At 40.4% G+C, this 15,296-nt stretch overlaps 1 protein-coding gene across 4 annotated transcripts in view; it reads left to right on the top strand.

The window, feature by feature from the left end:
- ATP6V1H (ATPase H+ transporting V1 subunit H) overlaps nucleotides 1-15,296 on the top strand; it is a 78,872-nt gene that overhangs the window by 37,694 nt on the left and 25,882 nt on the right. For all 4 annotated transcript variants that reach the window (XM_042857018.2, XM_005301207.4, XM_065585554.1 and 1 more), the window contains exons 9-12: nucleotides 510-702; nucleotides 7,646-7,824; nucleotides 9,056-9,181; nucleotides 13,758-13,859. In XM_042857018.2, coding sequence (XP_042712952.2) covers nucleotides 510-702; nucleotides 7,646-7,824; nucleotides 9,056-9,181; nucleotides 13,758-13,859 — 600 coding nt within the window. The remainder of the gene's footprint in view (nucleotides 1-509; nucleotides 703-7,645; nucleotides 7,825-9,055; nucleotides 9,182-13,757; nucleotides 13,860-15,296) is intronic.

Raw genomic sequence — 15,296 nt, 5'->3', positions numbered from 1 at the left:
ACCATGCTGGAGGCTTGTTATATATGAGACTGAGATACTGCAGGTTATTGAAAACAGATTAAATAAAATTTGAAGGTCCAGTAGAAACTTGCAGTAAACTTCAATGTAAGTATTGGTGAAGAGTGATACTTTCTGGAATTATAGCTCCATTTTATTATGTAATGTTTTTAGTAGATCACTTTCTTTCCAAACCCTGTCAATTTCTTTCAAAGAAGAATAAATGGTGCATGAGTTCAGAAACTTATCACTGACCTTACTTGGAAAAGATCACTATGTAAATCTCTATATTGTAAGTGACTTGTTATTAGAGCTGATTGAAACTCAAAATTTTCATTCTGTTGGAAATTCTGACACTTCAAAATTTCCTTTTGTCTTGAAGAGGATCAAAAAGTCAATTTCTAGTGAAATTAAAATTCTGAAAAACTTTGTTTTGGAAATATCAACATGATGCACAATTACCTTATTAAAAGGACACGTGCACTACTACCTATGATAATTGTGTCTTTCAGTATCATGGGAGTCCTGAGTAACAAATGTGGCTTCCAGCTCCAGTATCAGATGATTTTCTCCATATGGCTCTTGGCATTCAGTCCTCAAATGTGTGAATATCTGCGTCGATATAATATTGTTCCAGTTCTGTCTGACATTCTCCAAGAATCTGTCAAAGAGAAAGTAACTAGAATTATCCTTGCAGCATTTCGGGTAAGTGAAGTTGACTGTAATTGTAGTGGGTTTACATGGTTTTGTCTCTTACCAAAGTGTTTCCATAGATTATTTCCAGGCATGCTGGGTTGGATGTGTAGTCCACATTAACTCTGGCTTTCCTTTCAGAGCCAGAGTTAATATGTGGATTCTTTGTAGGGTAAAAGGCATGCAGCTTTTTGTGCCTTCTTGAACTGGCAGATCCCAATATGAATGTTCATTGTTCCTCTATATTCTGTTAAATACTATTTACAGAAAGTATTAAAAAATGCTGATACAGAGATTGGTGTTAGAACACAAGAATGACACTCTTTTAACACTTAGTAAATAGGTAAACTGGCCTTGCAGATATTTCATAAAAATGTACCAGCTCAGGCAGAAAATCTACTCACCAACATTTTAGTGTGATTGATAGAAAATGATTTTATGTATATGTCCAAAACAAAGCTTTCTGAGGACAAATTTTGCAAGACTGGCATAAGCATAGATAATGTAATGTACGTTGGGATGAGATATCCACATAAGAGCACTGAGTAGTTGACTTCTGCTGCAATATTATATCAGTAAAATCTGAAAATGGCTGATCCTAACAAGATGTTTTATAATACCAAAGCATTGTTGCCTCCTGAATCTTTGCGTGCGCACGTACACATGCGCAAACATACTCTGGTTTGAATGTGTCATCCCTTCTTGCACCCAGGCATTGGATGTTTTATGTGCACACCTTTTCAAATGTGTGTAGTATAGGGAATTAAAATGGCTAGTTGAGGGAGGATGGTGGGGACATGGGAAACTTCCTTTCCTTTTTATGGAAAGAACTACAGTTGTACATGTTTTGGCTGGGCTCCAATGTAATTATTGTATTTGGAAACTTGAAACCTGACAAGGATGTCATCTTCATTATGAGTTTCAGCCTTCCTACATTTTTTTTTAAATTTATTTTTGGTTTAACAACGTTATAAGAATTTAAAACTTGTGGAGTATGGAACTTAAATTGCAAGATATGCACTTCAGCAGTGATATTTATTGCACTTTTGTACTTGTTAAAAGGCAACCTTCTGGTCTTCATAACCATCCCAGAAAACCCACCCACCAAATTTTCTCCCTACTGCAATGGTGTGTGAATGTATGGTCTCTAGGTTGCACACCCAAATTGAAACTTGTTGGACCTTGAACCCCGGAATGCCTTGGGGCCACTGGGCAGAGAAACTCAAAATATGGGAATCTGCTTTTTGGTCATAGTCTGCTTTGTGGCAGCTAGGTATTTCCTGAATCCTCCATTTTTGTTGTCGCAGAGAGGGTTCACCTCAGTCTCTAGGTCTTGATGGGAGAAGGATGTTCAGTCTATGCTAGCTGTCTGGTAACATACCTTTTGTTTTTAGGATTGTCCAATAACATACCTTTGTCTCCAGGAAGTGCATGTTTGGAGTTTTTGTGAATCTTCCTTAAAGAGCTCAAGGATATAAAGTACAAAAAAGTATGTTAAGATTCCTGTGGTAACGTTAGTTGACCACTATGCGCATGAAAACTTCTGCGTCACCAGTTCCATAGCAACCTGCCTTTGTTGTAGTTACTCGCTAGATTTTTGCTACTATAAAATGTTTTCCCCACCTTTTTGGTGGGATTTACTCCCACTTTTCTTAGAATCATGTACTGGCTGGGGAAGGGGTACTCCAGAGGCAGTGCAGTCCACTGACCCACCGAGTTTCTTTATCCTTGAATGGTTAATATACCAGAAAAGGAGCTCCTGTTTCTGACTTTCTTAGATTAATCCATGCTATTGACCTGCAGAAATAAACTCTTCTTTAGCTGCTATAATCCTTTCTCAGGCTCAAGCAAAAAGGTAAAAATTTTACTTTTTTTAAACATGTTGTTTAAATCTAATCTTCTCTTTTAATAATTGAAGTATACAGTCACCCAGTCATCCTATATCAAACACTGTCTTCTCAGGAGATACAGACAGTGTCTTCTTGCAAACCTGGACCCTGCTGACAATTCTAGGGCTGCATAAATTAAATACAACCTCTCGTCCATAATTCATTGCGTGTCTTCAGCAGTTTTGGTATTTCTGATTGCAAAATTGAGCTTTTCCAAATTGAAGAGCAGTAAAGTATCACATATAACCTAAAACCTGAGGTTTATAGAAGTTGGAGAAGAAAGTATCAGAAATAAATTAAATTCATATTGAATTGCATTGTCCATCTGTGCCTAGACGTTCCTTCAGCTGTCTGTATGTAAAGGATGACAGATCATGAAATTGGAGGGTGTGGGAGTACCTTCTCCCCCATTTCAGCCAGTTCGGTTGTGCTTGGCTGTTGAAGGCAGCAATAGAACCCGAGAGTAATTAAAAAAAATTCTATGGTTGTATTTAAAGAGAATATTACTCATTGATCATGTTTTACTGTACTACGTGTCTAGGAAGTTTAAAGAACCCTAAATATAAATCTGACATCATTCTCTTTAAGCAAAGTATTGAGAAACATTACAGTAGAAATGTCACTAAATTACTGGACTGACATAGAATCATAGAATATCAGAGTTGGAAGGGACCTCAAGAGGTCATCTAGTCCAACCCCCTGCTCAAAACAGGACCAATTCCCAGCCAAATCATCCCAGCCAGGGCTTTGTCAAGCCGGGCCTTAAAATCCTCCAAGGAAGGAGACTCCACCACCTCCCTAGGTAACGCATTCCAGTGTTTCACCACCCTCCTAGTGAGATAGTTTTTCCTGATATCCAACCTGGACCTCCCCCACTGCAACTTGAGACCATTGCTCCTTGTTCTGTCATCTGCCACCACTGAGAACAGCCGAGCTCCATCCTCTTTGGAACCCCCCTTCAGGTAGTTGAAGGCTGCTATCAAATCCCCCCTCATTCTTCTCTTCTGGAGACTAAACAATCCCAGTTCCCTCAGCCTCTCCTCATAAGTCATGTGCTCTAGGCCCCTAATCATTTTTGTTGCCCTCCGCTGGACTCTTTCCAATTTTTCCACATCCTTCTTGTAGTGTGGGGCCCAAAACTGGACACAGTATTCCAGATGAGGCCTCACCAATGTCGAATAAAGGGGAACGATCACGTTCCTCGATCTGCTGGCAATGCCCCTACTTATACAGCCCAAAATGCCGTTAGCCTTCTTGGCAACAAGAGCACACTGTTGACTCATATCCAGCTTCTCGTCCACTGTGACCCCTAGGTCCTTTTCTGCAGAACTGCTACCTAGCCATTCGGTCCCTAGTCTGTAGCAGTGCATGGGATTCTTCCGTCCTAAGTGCAGGACTCTGCACTTGTCCTTGTTGAACCTCATCAGGTTTTTTTAGCCCAATCCTCTAATTTGTCTAGGTCCCTCTGTATCCGATCCCTACCCTCTAGTGTATCTACCATGCCTCCTAGTTTAGTGTCATCTGCAAACTTGCTGAGAGTGCAGTCCACACCATCCTCCAGATCATTAATAAAGATATTAAACAAAATCGGCCCCAGGACTGACCCATGGGGCACTCCGCTTGAAACCGGCTGCCAACTAGACATGGAGCCATTGATCACTACCCGTTGAGCCCGACGATCTAGCCAGCTTTCTATCCACCTTACAGTCCATTCATCCAGCCCATACTTCTTTAACTTGGCGGCAAGAATACTGTGGGAGACCGTATCAAAAGCTTTGCTAAAGTCAAGGAATAACACATCCACTGCTTTCCCCTCATCCACAGAGCCAGTTATCTCATCATAGAAGGCAATTAGGTTAGTCAGGCACGACTTCCCCTTCGTGAATCCATGCTGACTGTTCCTGATCACTTTCCTCTCCTCTAAATGTTTCATAATTGATTCCTTGAGGACCTGCTCCATGATTTTTCCAGGGACTGAGGTGAGGCTGACTGGCCTGTAGTTCCCCGGATCCTCCTTCTTCCCTTTTTTAAAGATGGGCACTACATTAGCCTTTTTCCAGTCATCTGGGACCTCCCCCGATCGCCATGAGTTTTCAAAAATAATGGCTAATGGCTCTGCAATCTCACCCGCCAACTCCTTTAGCACCCTCGGATGCAGCGCATCCGGCCCCATGGACTTGTGCACGTCCAGTTTTTCTAAATAGTCCCGAACCACTTCTTTCTCCACAGAGGGTTGGTCACCTTCTCCCCATGCTGTACTGCCCAGTGCAGCAATCTGGGAGCTGACCTTGTGCGTGAAGACAGAGGCAAAAAAATCATTGAGTACATTAGCTTTTTCCACATCCTCGGTCACTAGGTTGCCTCCCTCATTCAGTAAGGGGCCCACACTTTCCTTGATTTTCTTCTTGTTGCTAACATACCTGAAGAAACCCTTCTTGTTACTTTTAACATCTCTTGCTAACTGCAACTCCAAGTGTGATTTGGCCTTCCTGATTTCACTCCTGCACGCCTGAGCAATATTTTTATACTCCTCCCTGGTCATTTGTCCAATCTTCCACTTCTTGTAAGCTTCTTTTTTGTGTTTAAGATCAGCAAGGATTTCACTGTTTAGCCAAGCTGGTCGTTGGTGAGAGAGAAGTTTTTGAGTTTACGCAGAGCTTTCCTTCAGGTCCAATAAAAGATATTACCTCATCCACTGTGTCTCTCTAATGCCCTGGGATCTGCACACCTAAAACACTGCATACATTAAATCAGTGGTCCAGTTAGTTCTCTCTCTCCAGGTAATTACTTCCCTTGCTCTTGAAAGATATTATGACCTATTCAAATGAACATGGCTTTTGCTCACTGAGGCTTTTTTATATCGATAATGTGCATTATCATAGTAAAAAGTGACTGGCTTGGATTGAATAGCATAATTTGAACCTGATTAAATTGAATGAAAGATAATGAACTGATAGTGGGAGTCAATAAAATCACTGGCTGCTGCACTATGTGCTTATGCCAGCACTCTTCTTACTAATAGAGATGGGCTTAAACTAAAATCCCTGATCTGAATATGCCCAGACTTTGAGGAAGTTGACCTCTAGATTCAGATGTGAACTATGCATTGCAAGGCCTGTTTTTAGTTTGCTAAAATGTTATCATAGAATCATGGAATATCAGGGTTGGAAGGGACCTCATGAGGTCATCTAGTCCAACCCCCTGCTCAAAGCAGTACCAATACCCAATTAAATCATCCCAGCCAAGGCTTCGTCAAGCCTGACCTTAAAAACCTCTAAGGAAGGAGATTCCACCACCTCCCTAGGTAACCCATTCCAGTGCTTCACCACCCTCCTAGTGAAAAAGATTTTCCTAATATCCAACCTAAACCTCCACCACTGCAACTTGAGACCATTACTCCTTGTTCTGCCATCTGGTACCACTGAGAACAGTCTAGATCCATCCTCTTTGGAACCCCCTTTCAGGTAGTTGAAAGCAGCTATCAAATCCCCTCTCATTCTTCTCTTCTACAGACTAAATAATCCCAGTTCCCTCAGCCTCTCCTAATAAGTCATGTGCTCCAGCCCCCTAATCATTTTTGTTGCCCTCCACTGGACTCTTTCCAATTTTTCCACATCCTTCTTGTAGTGTGAGGCCCAAAACTGGACACAGTATTCCAGATGAGGCCTCACCAATGCCGAGTAGAGGGGAATGATCACATCCCTTGATCTGCTGGCAATGCTCCTACTTATACAGCCCAATATACCGTTAGCCTTATTGGCAACAAGGGCACACCGTCGACTCATATCCAGCTTCTCGTCCACTGTAACCCCTAGGTCCTTTTCTGCAGAACTGCTGCCTAGCCATTTGGTCCCTAGTCTGTAGCAGTGCATGGGATTCTTCCGTCCTAAGTGCAGGACTCTGCACTTGTCCTTGTTGAACCTCATCAGATTTCTTTTGGCCCAATCCTCTAATTTGTCTAGGTCCCTCTGTATCCTATCCCTACCCTCCAGCGTATCTACCACTCCGCCCAGTTTAGTGTCATCTGCAAACTTGCAATCCAAACCATCCTCCAGATCATTAATGAAGATATTGAACAAAACCGGCCCCAGGACTAACCCTTGAGGCACTCTGCTTGATATCGGCTGCCAACTAGACATGGAGCCATTGATCACTACCCGTTGAGCCCGATGATCTAGCCAGCTTTCTATCCACCTTATAGTCCATTCGCCCATCCCATATTTCTTTAACTTACTGGCAAGAATACTGTGGGAGACCATATCAAAATCTTTGCTAAAGTCAAGGAATAATATGTCCACTGCTTTCCCCTCATCCACAGAGCCAGTTACCTTGTCATAGCAGGCAATTAGGTTAGGCATGACTTCGTCATGGTGAATCCATGCTGACTGTTCCTGATCACTTTCCGCTCCTCTAAGTGCTTCAAAATTGATTCCTCGAGGACCTGCTCTATGATTTTTCCAGGGACTGAGGTGAGACTGACTGGTCTATAGTTCCCCGATCCTCCTCCTTCCTTTTTTAAAGTTGGGCACTACATTAGCCTTTTTCCAGTCATTCAAGATCTCCTCCGATCTCCATGAGTTTTCAAAGATAATGGCCAGTGGCTCTGCAATCACATCCGCCAACTTCTTTAGCACCCTCGGATGCAGCGCATCTGTCCTCATCCAGCTTTTCTAAATAGTCCTGAACCACTTCTTTCTCCACAGAGTGCTGGTCACCTCTTTCCCATACTGTGTTGCCCAGTTATATTTCTCTTTCTATAGAAAGTTATATAGGAACTAATATAAACTGGTCACTTTCATGCTGTTGGACAGGCCCTCTTGAGCATGTAATTGTACTAACCTAACTGAAAATTAGGGCCAAAATATGTTGGAATCCTTGTCCGCTCATAATATTGCACTCTCAAGCAAGCCTTTTAATAAATGATTAATACTATTGATGAAACTACAGACCACCTTGCATAATTCAAATTAGTCTTAGAGGATATTTGCAGAAAGATAAATCTGTAATTAAGAGTAGTATTTTTAAACTGTAAAAGATTATTTTCATTCAACTTTTTTTTTTTCCAGAATCTTTTGGAAAAATCTATTGAAAGAGAAACTCGCCAAGAGTATGCTCTCGCTATGATCCAGTGCAAAATTCTGAAGCAGCTAGAGAACTTGGATCAGCAGAAATATGATGATGAAGACATAAGTGAGGATATTAAGTTTCTACTGGAAAAACTTGGTGAGAGTGTCCAGGATCTTAGGTATATTTTATAGTATGAGTTTTTAAACCTGTCACTTGAAATACTGGCAAACTTATTAATTTTAATTACGTTTTAAAACAGAAAATAGTAGATATGCTGGTGGTATTCTGGTATACCAGATCTTCCCGACAGTATGTGAAAGATCGTTTCTAACTGGATGTCTGTCATATATCTGACTAGAAAAATCTACTATGCTTATGCACACGTGCTTCTTAACTGACAGTGTAATAGACAGGATTTTCAACAAGAGTTGCATCTGCTTGCACTGGAGCCGAATTCGGTACTTTCAAAATATGAAACTTAGTGTAGACCCATAAAATGTCAAATGAACACGTGTACACTAGTGAGTCATTTATCCCAATTTACGCTGGATGTATAATTTAGACTATAACTTGTATCTCTAAGTTGGGTCTGTGATCCCTGGTCAGAGGAATTCCTTTTTAGACTTTAATAACCACTAACAAAAGCAGTTTAGCTTTCTCTAAACGTGTACTCTTAAGAGATTATTTTTCTTGGGATCTGTAATCCCATATTTAGGAGAATAGTTCACTTATGAATAAAATGGGATTGCTAGAGATTTTTTATATTTCAGATCAGTAAATTTAAGATTATGTTCTGTGTAAAAGTAAAGTAGAGGTATGGGGAGAATGCTTTTTTTTTTTTTTTTTTTTAAACACTGCAACTTAAAACATTACAATGGCACAGTGCACTGGTGTGGCGCTTCAGTGTGAACACTACCTACATTGATGGGAGGGTTCTTCCATCGGCATAGGTAATCCATCTCCCCGAGAGGCAGTAGCTAGGTCAATGGAAGAATTCTTTTGTCAACTAGTGCTGCTTACACAAGGACTTAAGTCAGCTTAACTATGTCACTTGGGTATGGATTTTTTTCACACCCCAGAGCAATGTAGTTGTGCCTGCCTAACTTTCTAGTGTAGATCAGGCCTAAATCTTAAGTTTCTGAAGTGGGCCAAGTGAGAGGACTTCAAACAAAGATATTCTTTCCCACCCCTCAACCTGTGCTCACTTTCATGTTGCTTAAGGATGTTCCACCAATATTTTTAATCAATTTATCCAAATCAGAATTTTGATACAGATTTGTAAAGAACTATGACTTTCAAGTTTGTCATAACAAATCCTACTCTCTCTCAAGGAGTAGAGCTTCTGATGTACTGTTAAAGGCCCATTCATGGGAAACTAGTATTTCACTGTGTGTTTTTTTGCACTCTAGTTCATTTGATGAGTACAGTTCTGAGCTCAAGTCAGGAAGATTGGAATGGAGTCCTGTACACAAATCTGAGAAATTTTGGCGAGAGAATGCTGTGAGATTAAATGAAAAGAATTACGAGCTATTGAAGTAAGTTCTTTAATTTTCATAACATTCTGATTCTCTCTTCATACTGTTCTTTAAAGTATATTTTCAATGTTCAAATTTAAACCAACTGTACTATGGCATTTATTTCAATATGAGCATTAAGTAATGTAATTTAATTTTGTAGAAACATTACCTAGGGAGAAGAGAAGGTCAGAACATATTACTGTTTAAAGTATGTGGCTTTTTGATAATGGGAATCATCTGCTCAGAAGTTGAATTGCTTGTATTTCATTAACTGAGCCAGGTACTTATGTTGATTATGTAATAGAGAAAGTATTCAAAACCCATCTTAATTCACTTGCAGTATCGCACATGGTGGCTTTTAAACTATTTCAGTTAAATACACTTAAAGAAATACCAGCTAATACAGTCTAAAAGTCTGACTTCACCTTACCTTAGTTAAAATTTTGTCAGGCATTCCATCACTCTTCTAAATACCTTTTTTTGGTAATGAGGTTGAGGATATCATTACAGCTGTGGGATTATTCTCTGTGACCTCTGGCTCAATATGTTACACTCCACACTCTTGATCTAGTTTCTGAGGTGGGATTGAATAGTGCAGCTAGTTGTCCTTGTCAGTCTGTGACAAGGACTTGCACCATTTTGAGGTTGGAGCCCACCTTTCCTGATGGAGTTAAGGGCCTATCTATTTAATTGGCTGGTTTTCAGAAGCCAATCAAAAAAGTTGGATTTTTAGATGGCTGTGAATGCTCTGTTAGTTGCCTAGTTAGTCGTTTTGATTGTGTGTCCTTTACCATTGACAGCGTGGTGTCAAAGTGCCCCTTCTTCTAATTTGTTCCTCCACGTCAATGTTGTATAAATCTGGATTGCAACATTTAAAGCAGGGAGATGACTGGAGTACATGATGCTAAAATATAAGGCATGGTGTGAGCCTGGCCAAGTTGAGATCTAACAATGGCTGTGCAAGTGGTCGTTACTTTGTAGATCCTGTGCTGGAGACAAAGTCCCAATCAGCAGAACTGTTTCCAGTGGTAGGCAGGGTGGTGTCTGGAGTGTCTTGACTCACTTACAGAAACTAGTGTTTCATGCCAGGGCAAATTTTCACTCTGCTTTGGGTAAGATTGACACTCTAGTCTGATTCTAAGCAATCTTCGAGGAAGCAGAATTTGCAACTCAAGCAGATGACTCCTAGTTACTAAAGTCTCGCTAATTTTAATTTATTTAATTTAATTTAGGTTCTGGTAGTGCTCAGGGAGTGCCTTGGGCTATGCTCAATAATTTAAACCAGTGTTCCTTTCAAATAATGGCCAGCAAAACCTTGAGTTCCTCTTTGGATGCTTTTTCAGGGCATATCTTTTCCAGAGGAAAGACCCCAGTATCTCAACAAACAAACAAAAAACCCTGTTTAATCTGCGTGTCAGTCTGTTGTGGAGGTGCTAGCCAGATGGTGTGGCCTGTGGTGCCTTTATTGTGTAGAAGATCTCCAACTTTACATCTTCCATCCACTGCACAGTCCAGTTGATCTGCTGTCTTGGTGACTACTTGAGATTGTGGCCTGGATAGGAGCTAGTAAGCTAATATGGAACCTATATATGATAGAAGTATGGGAGAAGGACACTGAGAAAATGGGAGATTTTTGCCTACCTTTCTGTTGCTCAGGATTGCAAATCAAAATTACGCTCATTTGTCCTTATGGCTCTATTTTGCTTTTTCATGCCACGCTCATTACTATGATACTAAAGTGTTATTTCTGGATGTCCAATAGCAGCAGTGGCTATTTTACTCAATGTGCTGTAGGCTAAAAAGCTGTGGCTATTTCTTTTGGATGTAGGCTACACCTGAAGACCACTTTGAAATTTTGGTGGCCCATAATGAGGTACAGAAGCCTGCTTTTAGTTGTGCTTCATACAGGGTACACTGCCCCTATCCTTCACAGGGTGGACTGGTTTTCAGTTCATTTCTGGGTGTAATTAAAGATGTAGGTTTTCATAGGATCATAGAAATGTAGAGCTGGAAGGGACTTCAAAGTAATCTAGTCAATATCCCTGCACTGATGTAAGACGAAGACAGAGCCTCCCTGACAGGTATTTGTCTAACGTGTTCTTTAAAACCTCCAATGCTGGGGTTCCACAACCTCCCTTTGTAACCTATTCCAGGACTTAACTATCCTTTATAGTTGAAAGTTTTTCCTAAATCTAACCTAAATCTCCCTTGCTGCAGGTTAAGCCAAGTACTTCTGGTCCTACCTCCAGTGGATACGCAGAACAATTGATCGCAGTCCCCTTTATCACAGCCCTTAACATATTTGAAGACCATTAGCAGTCGTCTTTTCTCAGGATATTAACATGCCTGTGTTTTTAACCTTTCATCATTTTTTATTGCTTTTCTCTGGACTCTCCAGTTTGTCCACATCTTTCTTAAAGTGTGCTATCCAAAACTGTACACAATACTCCAGCTGGGGCCTCACCAGTACTGAGTAGAGTGGAACAGTTACCTCCTGCTGAACTTATGTCACTCTTGTTAATACACCCCAGAATGTTTACCTTTTTTGCAACTGTATCCTGCTGTTGGCGCATAGTCAATTTATGACCATTCTAACCCCCAAATCCTTTTCTGTAGTACTGCTGCCTAGCCAGTTGGGTCCCCATTTTGTATTTGTGCACTTGATTTTTCCTTCCTACTTACTTATCTTTATTGAATTTCAGCTTGTTAATTTCAGACCAGTTCTCCAATTTATCAGGGTCCCTTTGTATTCTAATTCTGTCCTCCAAAGTGCTTGCAGCCCCCCCTAGCTTGGTATCACTACAGATTTTACAAGCATACTCTCCACTCCATTATCCAAGTCATTGTTGAAAACATTGAATAGCACGAGACCCAGGACAAACCCTTGCAGGATCCCATTAGATGCCCTCCCAGTTTGACACCGAACCATTGATAACTACTCTTTGAGTATCGTTTTTCAATCAGGGATGCACACACCTTACAGTAATTTCATCTAGACAGCATTTCCTTGGGTTGCTTATGAGAATGTCATGTGGGGACACTATCAAAAGCTTTACTAAAATCAAGATGTATGCTTCCCACCCATTCACTAGTTTATCAGTAATCTCCTCAAAGAAGGAAATTAGGTTGGTTTGACATGATTTATTCTTGACAAATCCATTTTGTCTTATGTGAGTTTACAGACCTTATTTATATGTGCTGGGACATGAGGGCAGGGAATTCTCAGTATGATGGATCCTTGGTTCTGGAATTTTTGCCACACCCTTTGGTTCAACAGAGCCCAAGTCTGCTGAAATTGAATGTATACTGCAAAGTCTGTCTGTTTCCCAGACTTCTTTATTTTTATTTTTTTGGAGGGGGGAGGAAGGGAGGATAGATTGAAGCTGAAAGGTTAGGGATTAAAACAGTTGATATTGGGTCAATCTGAAATTTTCTGTATGTACCTTTTGAATGATAGACCTCCATATCTCTGACCTCCTTATCATTGTGTGTGTCAAATTGTATTTTTATTATTGGTTTGTAAACAGCTTTCTTGTTGAACTGCCTTCAAATTACTTATCTTTATTTTGCATACTGAGTTGAAGTTTGAGTAATCCCTTCTTCTTTATGAAACGTACAGAATTGTCTCTCTTGTCACGCTAAGGAAATAAGTAACAAGCATCCTAATAGATTCTGATGTGGTATGTCATTAATTATCTTGGTTTTTTGAAGAGAACCAGAGTTACTTGCTGAAGTACAGTAGATAAGTATGGGAAAGGATGCATATTTCTTTGCTATTAATGGTGTCTTTGAAACTAGAAAATCACAATTGGAAAGTTTTTTTTAAAAATGTTATAACTCTCCATCTTCAATAACATGTCTAATTCTCCACTCTTGGAATGCACTTCAATTCTTTGCAATAATGGGCAATGATTGTCATTCTGTTCTGTTTAAAATTCTGCCTGTTTTTCACTGGGGTATCCTCTAGTAAACAAGGAAACCATTGTGGGGGATAGAGCATGAAAGTTAGTTGACAGCAGTTAAGTGCAACCACACAACAGTTCTGCTAGAACCATTTTGGCATGTTACAGACAGCAAGCTGAATAGCTATGATGTATTCTGGGACTTCTGAATCATATGTCCTGAAACACCAAAAACTGTTTCTCGGGATAGCTTGCCTACAGAATGCACTTCATCATGGAATGGAGTTAGCAGCAGCAGAGCTTATGGACCTGCAACTTCTGTGGTTTCTTCTCCACACTGTTGAATTTCATAAGCATGGCTGGTAAAGCTGGACTTGAGCTCAAGTTCTCACTGCAGGTGCTGCAGTCTAGTGATGTAAGCAACATTTTGTATAAAATGCTTGAGACAGCTGTTGTGTACAGATGCTGCAAGCTCAAGGCACTGGTTGCAATGTCCTTTTGCCTGGAGTAGATAGGGTCTTTGCTATTTAATTTCAATTTGTTGCTTGGGAGGTATTTTTTTGTTTGTGTTTATAATCCCAGTTTTACAGTACACGTGATGCATGATGTATTTATGGTCTCTGAAATTGAGTTACTTTAAATTAGCACTTTTTAGAGTAATTAGCATCTGATTGTTTAAAATACTATTGTAGAATCCTGACGAAGCTTCTGGAGGTTTCTGATGACCCGCAAGTCTTAGCTGTAGCTGCTCATGATGTGGGAGAATATGTACGACACTATCCTCGAGGGAAGCGGTAAGCAAAAAGGTTTCTTTGCCTTTGTCTCTCATAATGCTTACTGGCAAGGTGGCAGAGTATCCACTTAACCTGATAAACACTATAATTGTACAACAAGTGCTGCGACTTGCCCCAACATAATTATGAAATAGGTTATTGGGAATATTAAATAGCTGTTTGATCCTGTCAGCAATAAACTAATTCACTTTCTGGGGCTTTTAATTAGTGAAGAAAATATATCTGAAGAGCTCTTGAAAATTGTTCAGGCATTTAGTAGCTATTATAATCACTTCAGTCATAGACTTGCTGTATATTTAAAGTGTTTATCAGAATTTCATTATAAACACCAGAATATTGGTCTTGCAATAGTCATGGAGAATCTTTAGTAAAAAAATCCTGCAGCTTCTTGTGATAAAACCATTTTGTTCCTTTTGAACTAAGATTTGTTTATCAGAAAATATTGCTGGTGATTTCTGTGATAAATGAAACTATTGTGTTCTGATACCATACTTCATGTAAAAAGTACCAATAGAAAATACATAGAAATTTAAATATGCAGAAATACTACATAACATACCTGAAACACATAATATCCTTGACATAGTATGAAGGCAGACAAACTGTTGTTCTGTATATTAGGCAAACAAATAAAAATGTTACAATGGTCTGTCTGTAACGAATTCTATGAAAGCTACAACCCTGTCACTTGAAAAGTGAGACATTTCTGCAGGGTCAGGTCCAGAATATTGCAATCTCTTGGTAGGTGAGATTTAGATATCGGAAGGGTTACAAGCTATGTACTGTCAGAGACTTTAAAAAAAAAAACCCAACACATATGTAAGGGGTCGTGGCACCCAGCTTTTGCAAGCACACCCTTCTGGTCTGCTTTCTGGTCAGGTGTGTCTGCAATCTTTCAGTTTATGGTGATCCCTTTCAGTGGCTTCTCAGGCAGTTTTTCAGTAACTCAGCCTTTCATCTAAGTCTCACACAGTGTCTATATGTGAAACAGAACAAACCCCTTCCTGGCAGATTTTAACTTGTTCTGGCCCTGGTGTGGGCCATATCCGCAGGGTTTCTTCTCTGGAGACATTGTCTTCTTGTGGCCCTCCTTGGGCTCAGTCCTTACTCAGTTCCAGATGCCAGCCAGGAGCTCCTTCTTAGTTTCCCCCAGTCCCTGCCCACACTGAGCTCTCCATGGTCCTGCTGTTCTTTCAGCCAGCTAGTAACTGTCCTCTCTCTTGTATATCTAGGCAGCAACTGACTACTGCTGTGTTCTGCAGCTCCTTTTATATGACCCTGATTGGCTGCTCCCTGCAGCCTATCTCATTGGCTGCTTGGAGTACTTCTCTTCTGCTTCTCTCTTGGATGGGGTGTGGCAGGACCCTGAGGCCTCCAGCAAGGGCCTCTGGGCCTCGTCCATCTTGTCACACCATATTATAGCTCTGTTCGTGTAAT

The sequence above is a fragment of the Chrysemys picta genome, chromosome 2 (assembly GCF_011386835.1).
Source record: "Chrysemys picta bellii isolate R12L10 chromosome 2, ASM1138683v2, whole genome shotgun sequence".
In the NCBI taxonomy this organism is placed as follows: Eukaryota; Metazoa; Chordata; order Testudines; family Emydidae; genus Chrysemys; species Chrysemys picta.
The sequence above is the reverse complement of the archived record's forward strand: the minus strand, read 5'-3'. Positions and strand labels throughout refer to the sequence as shown.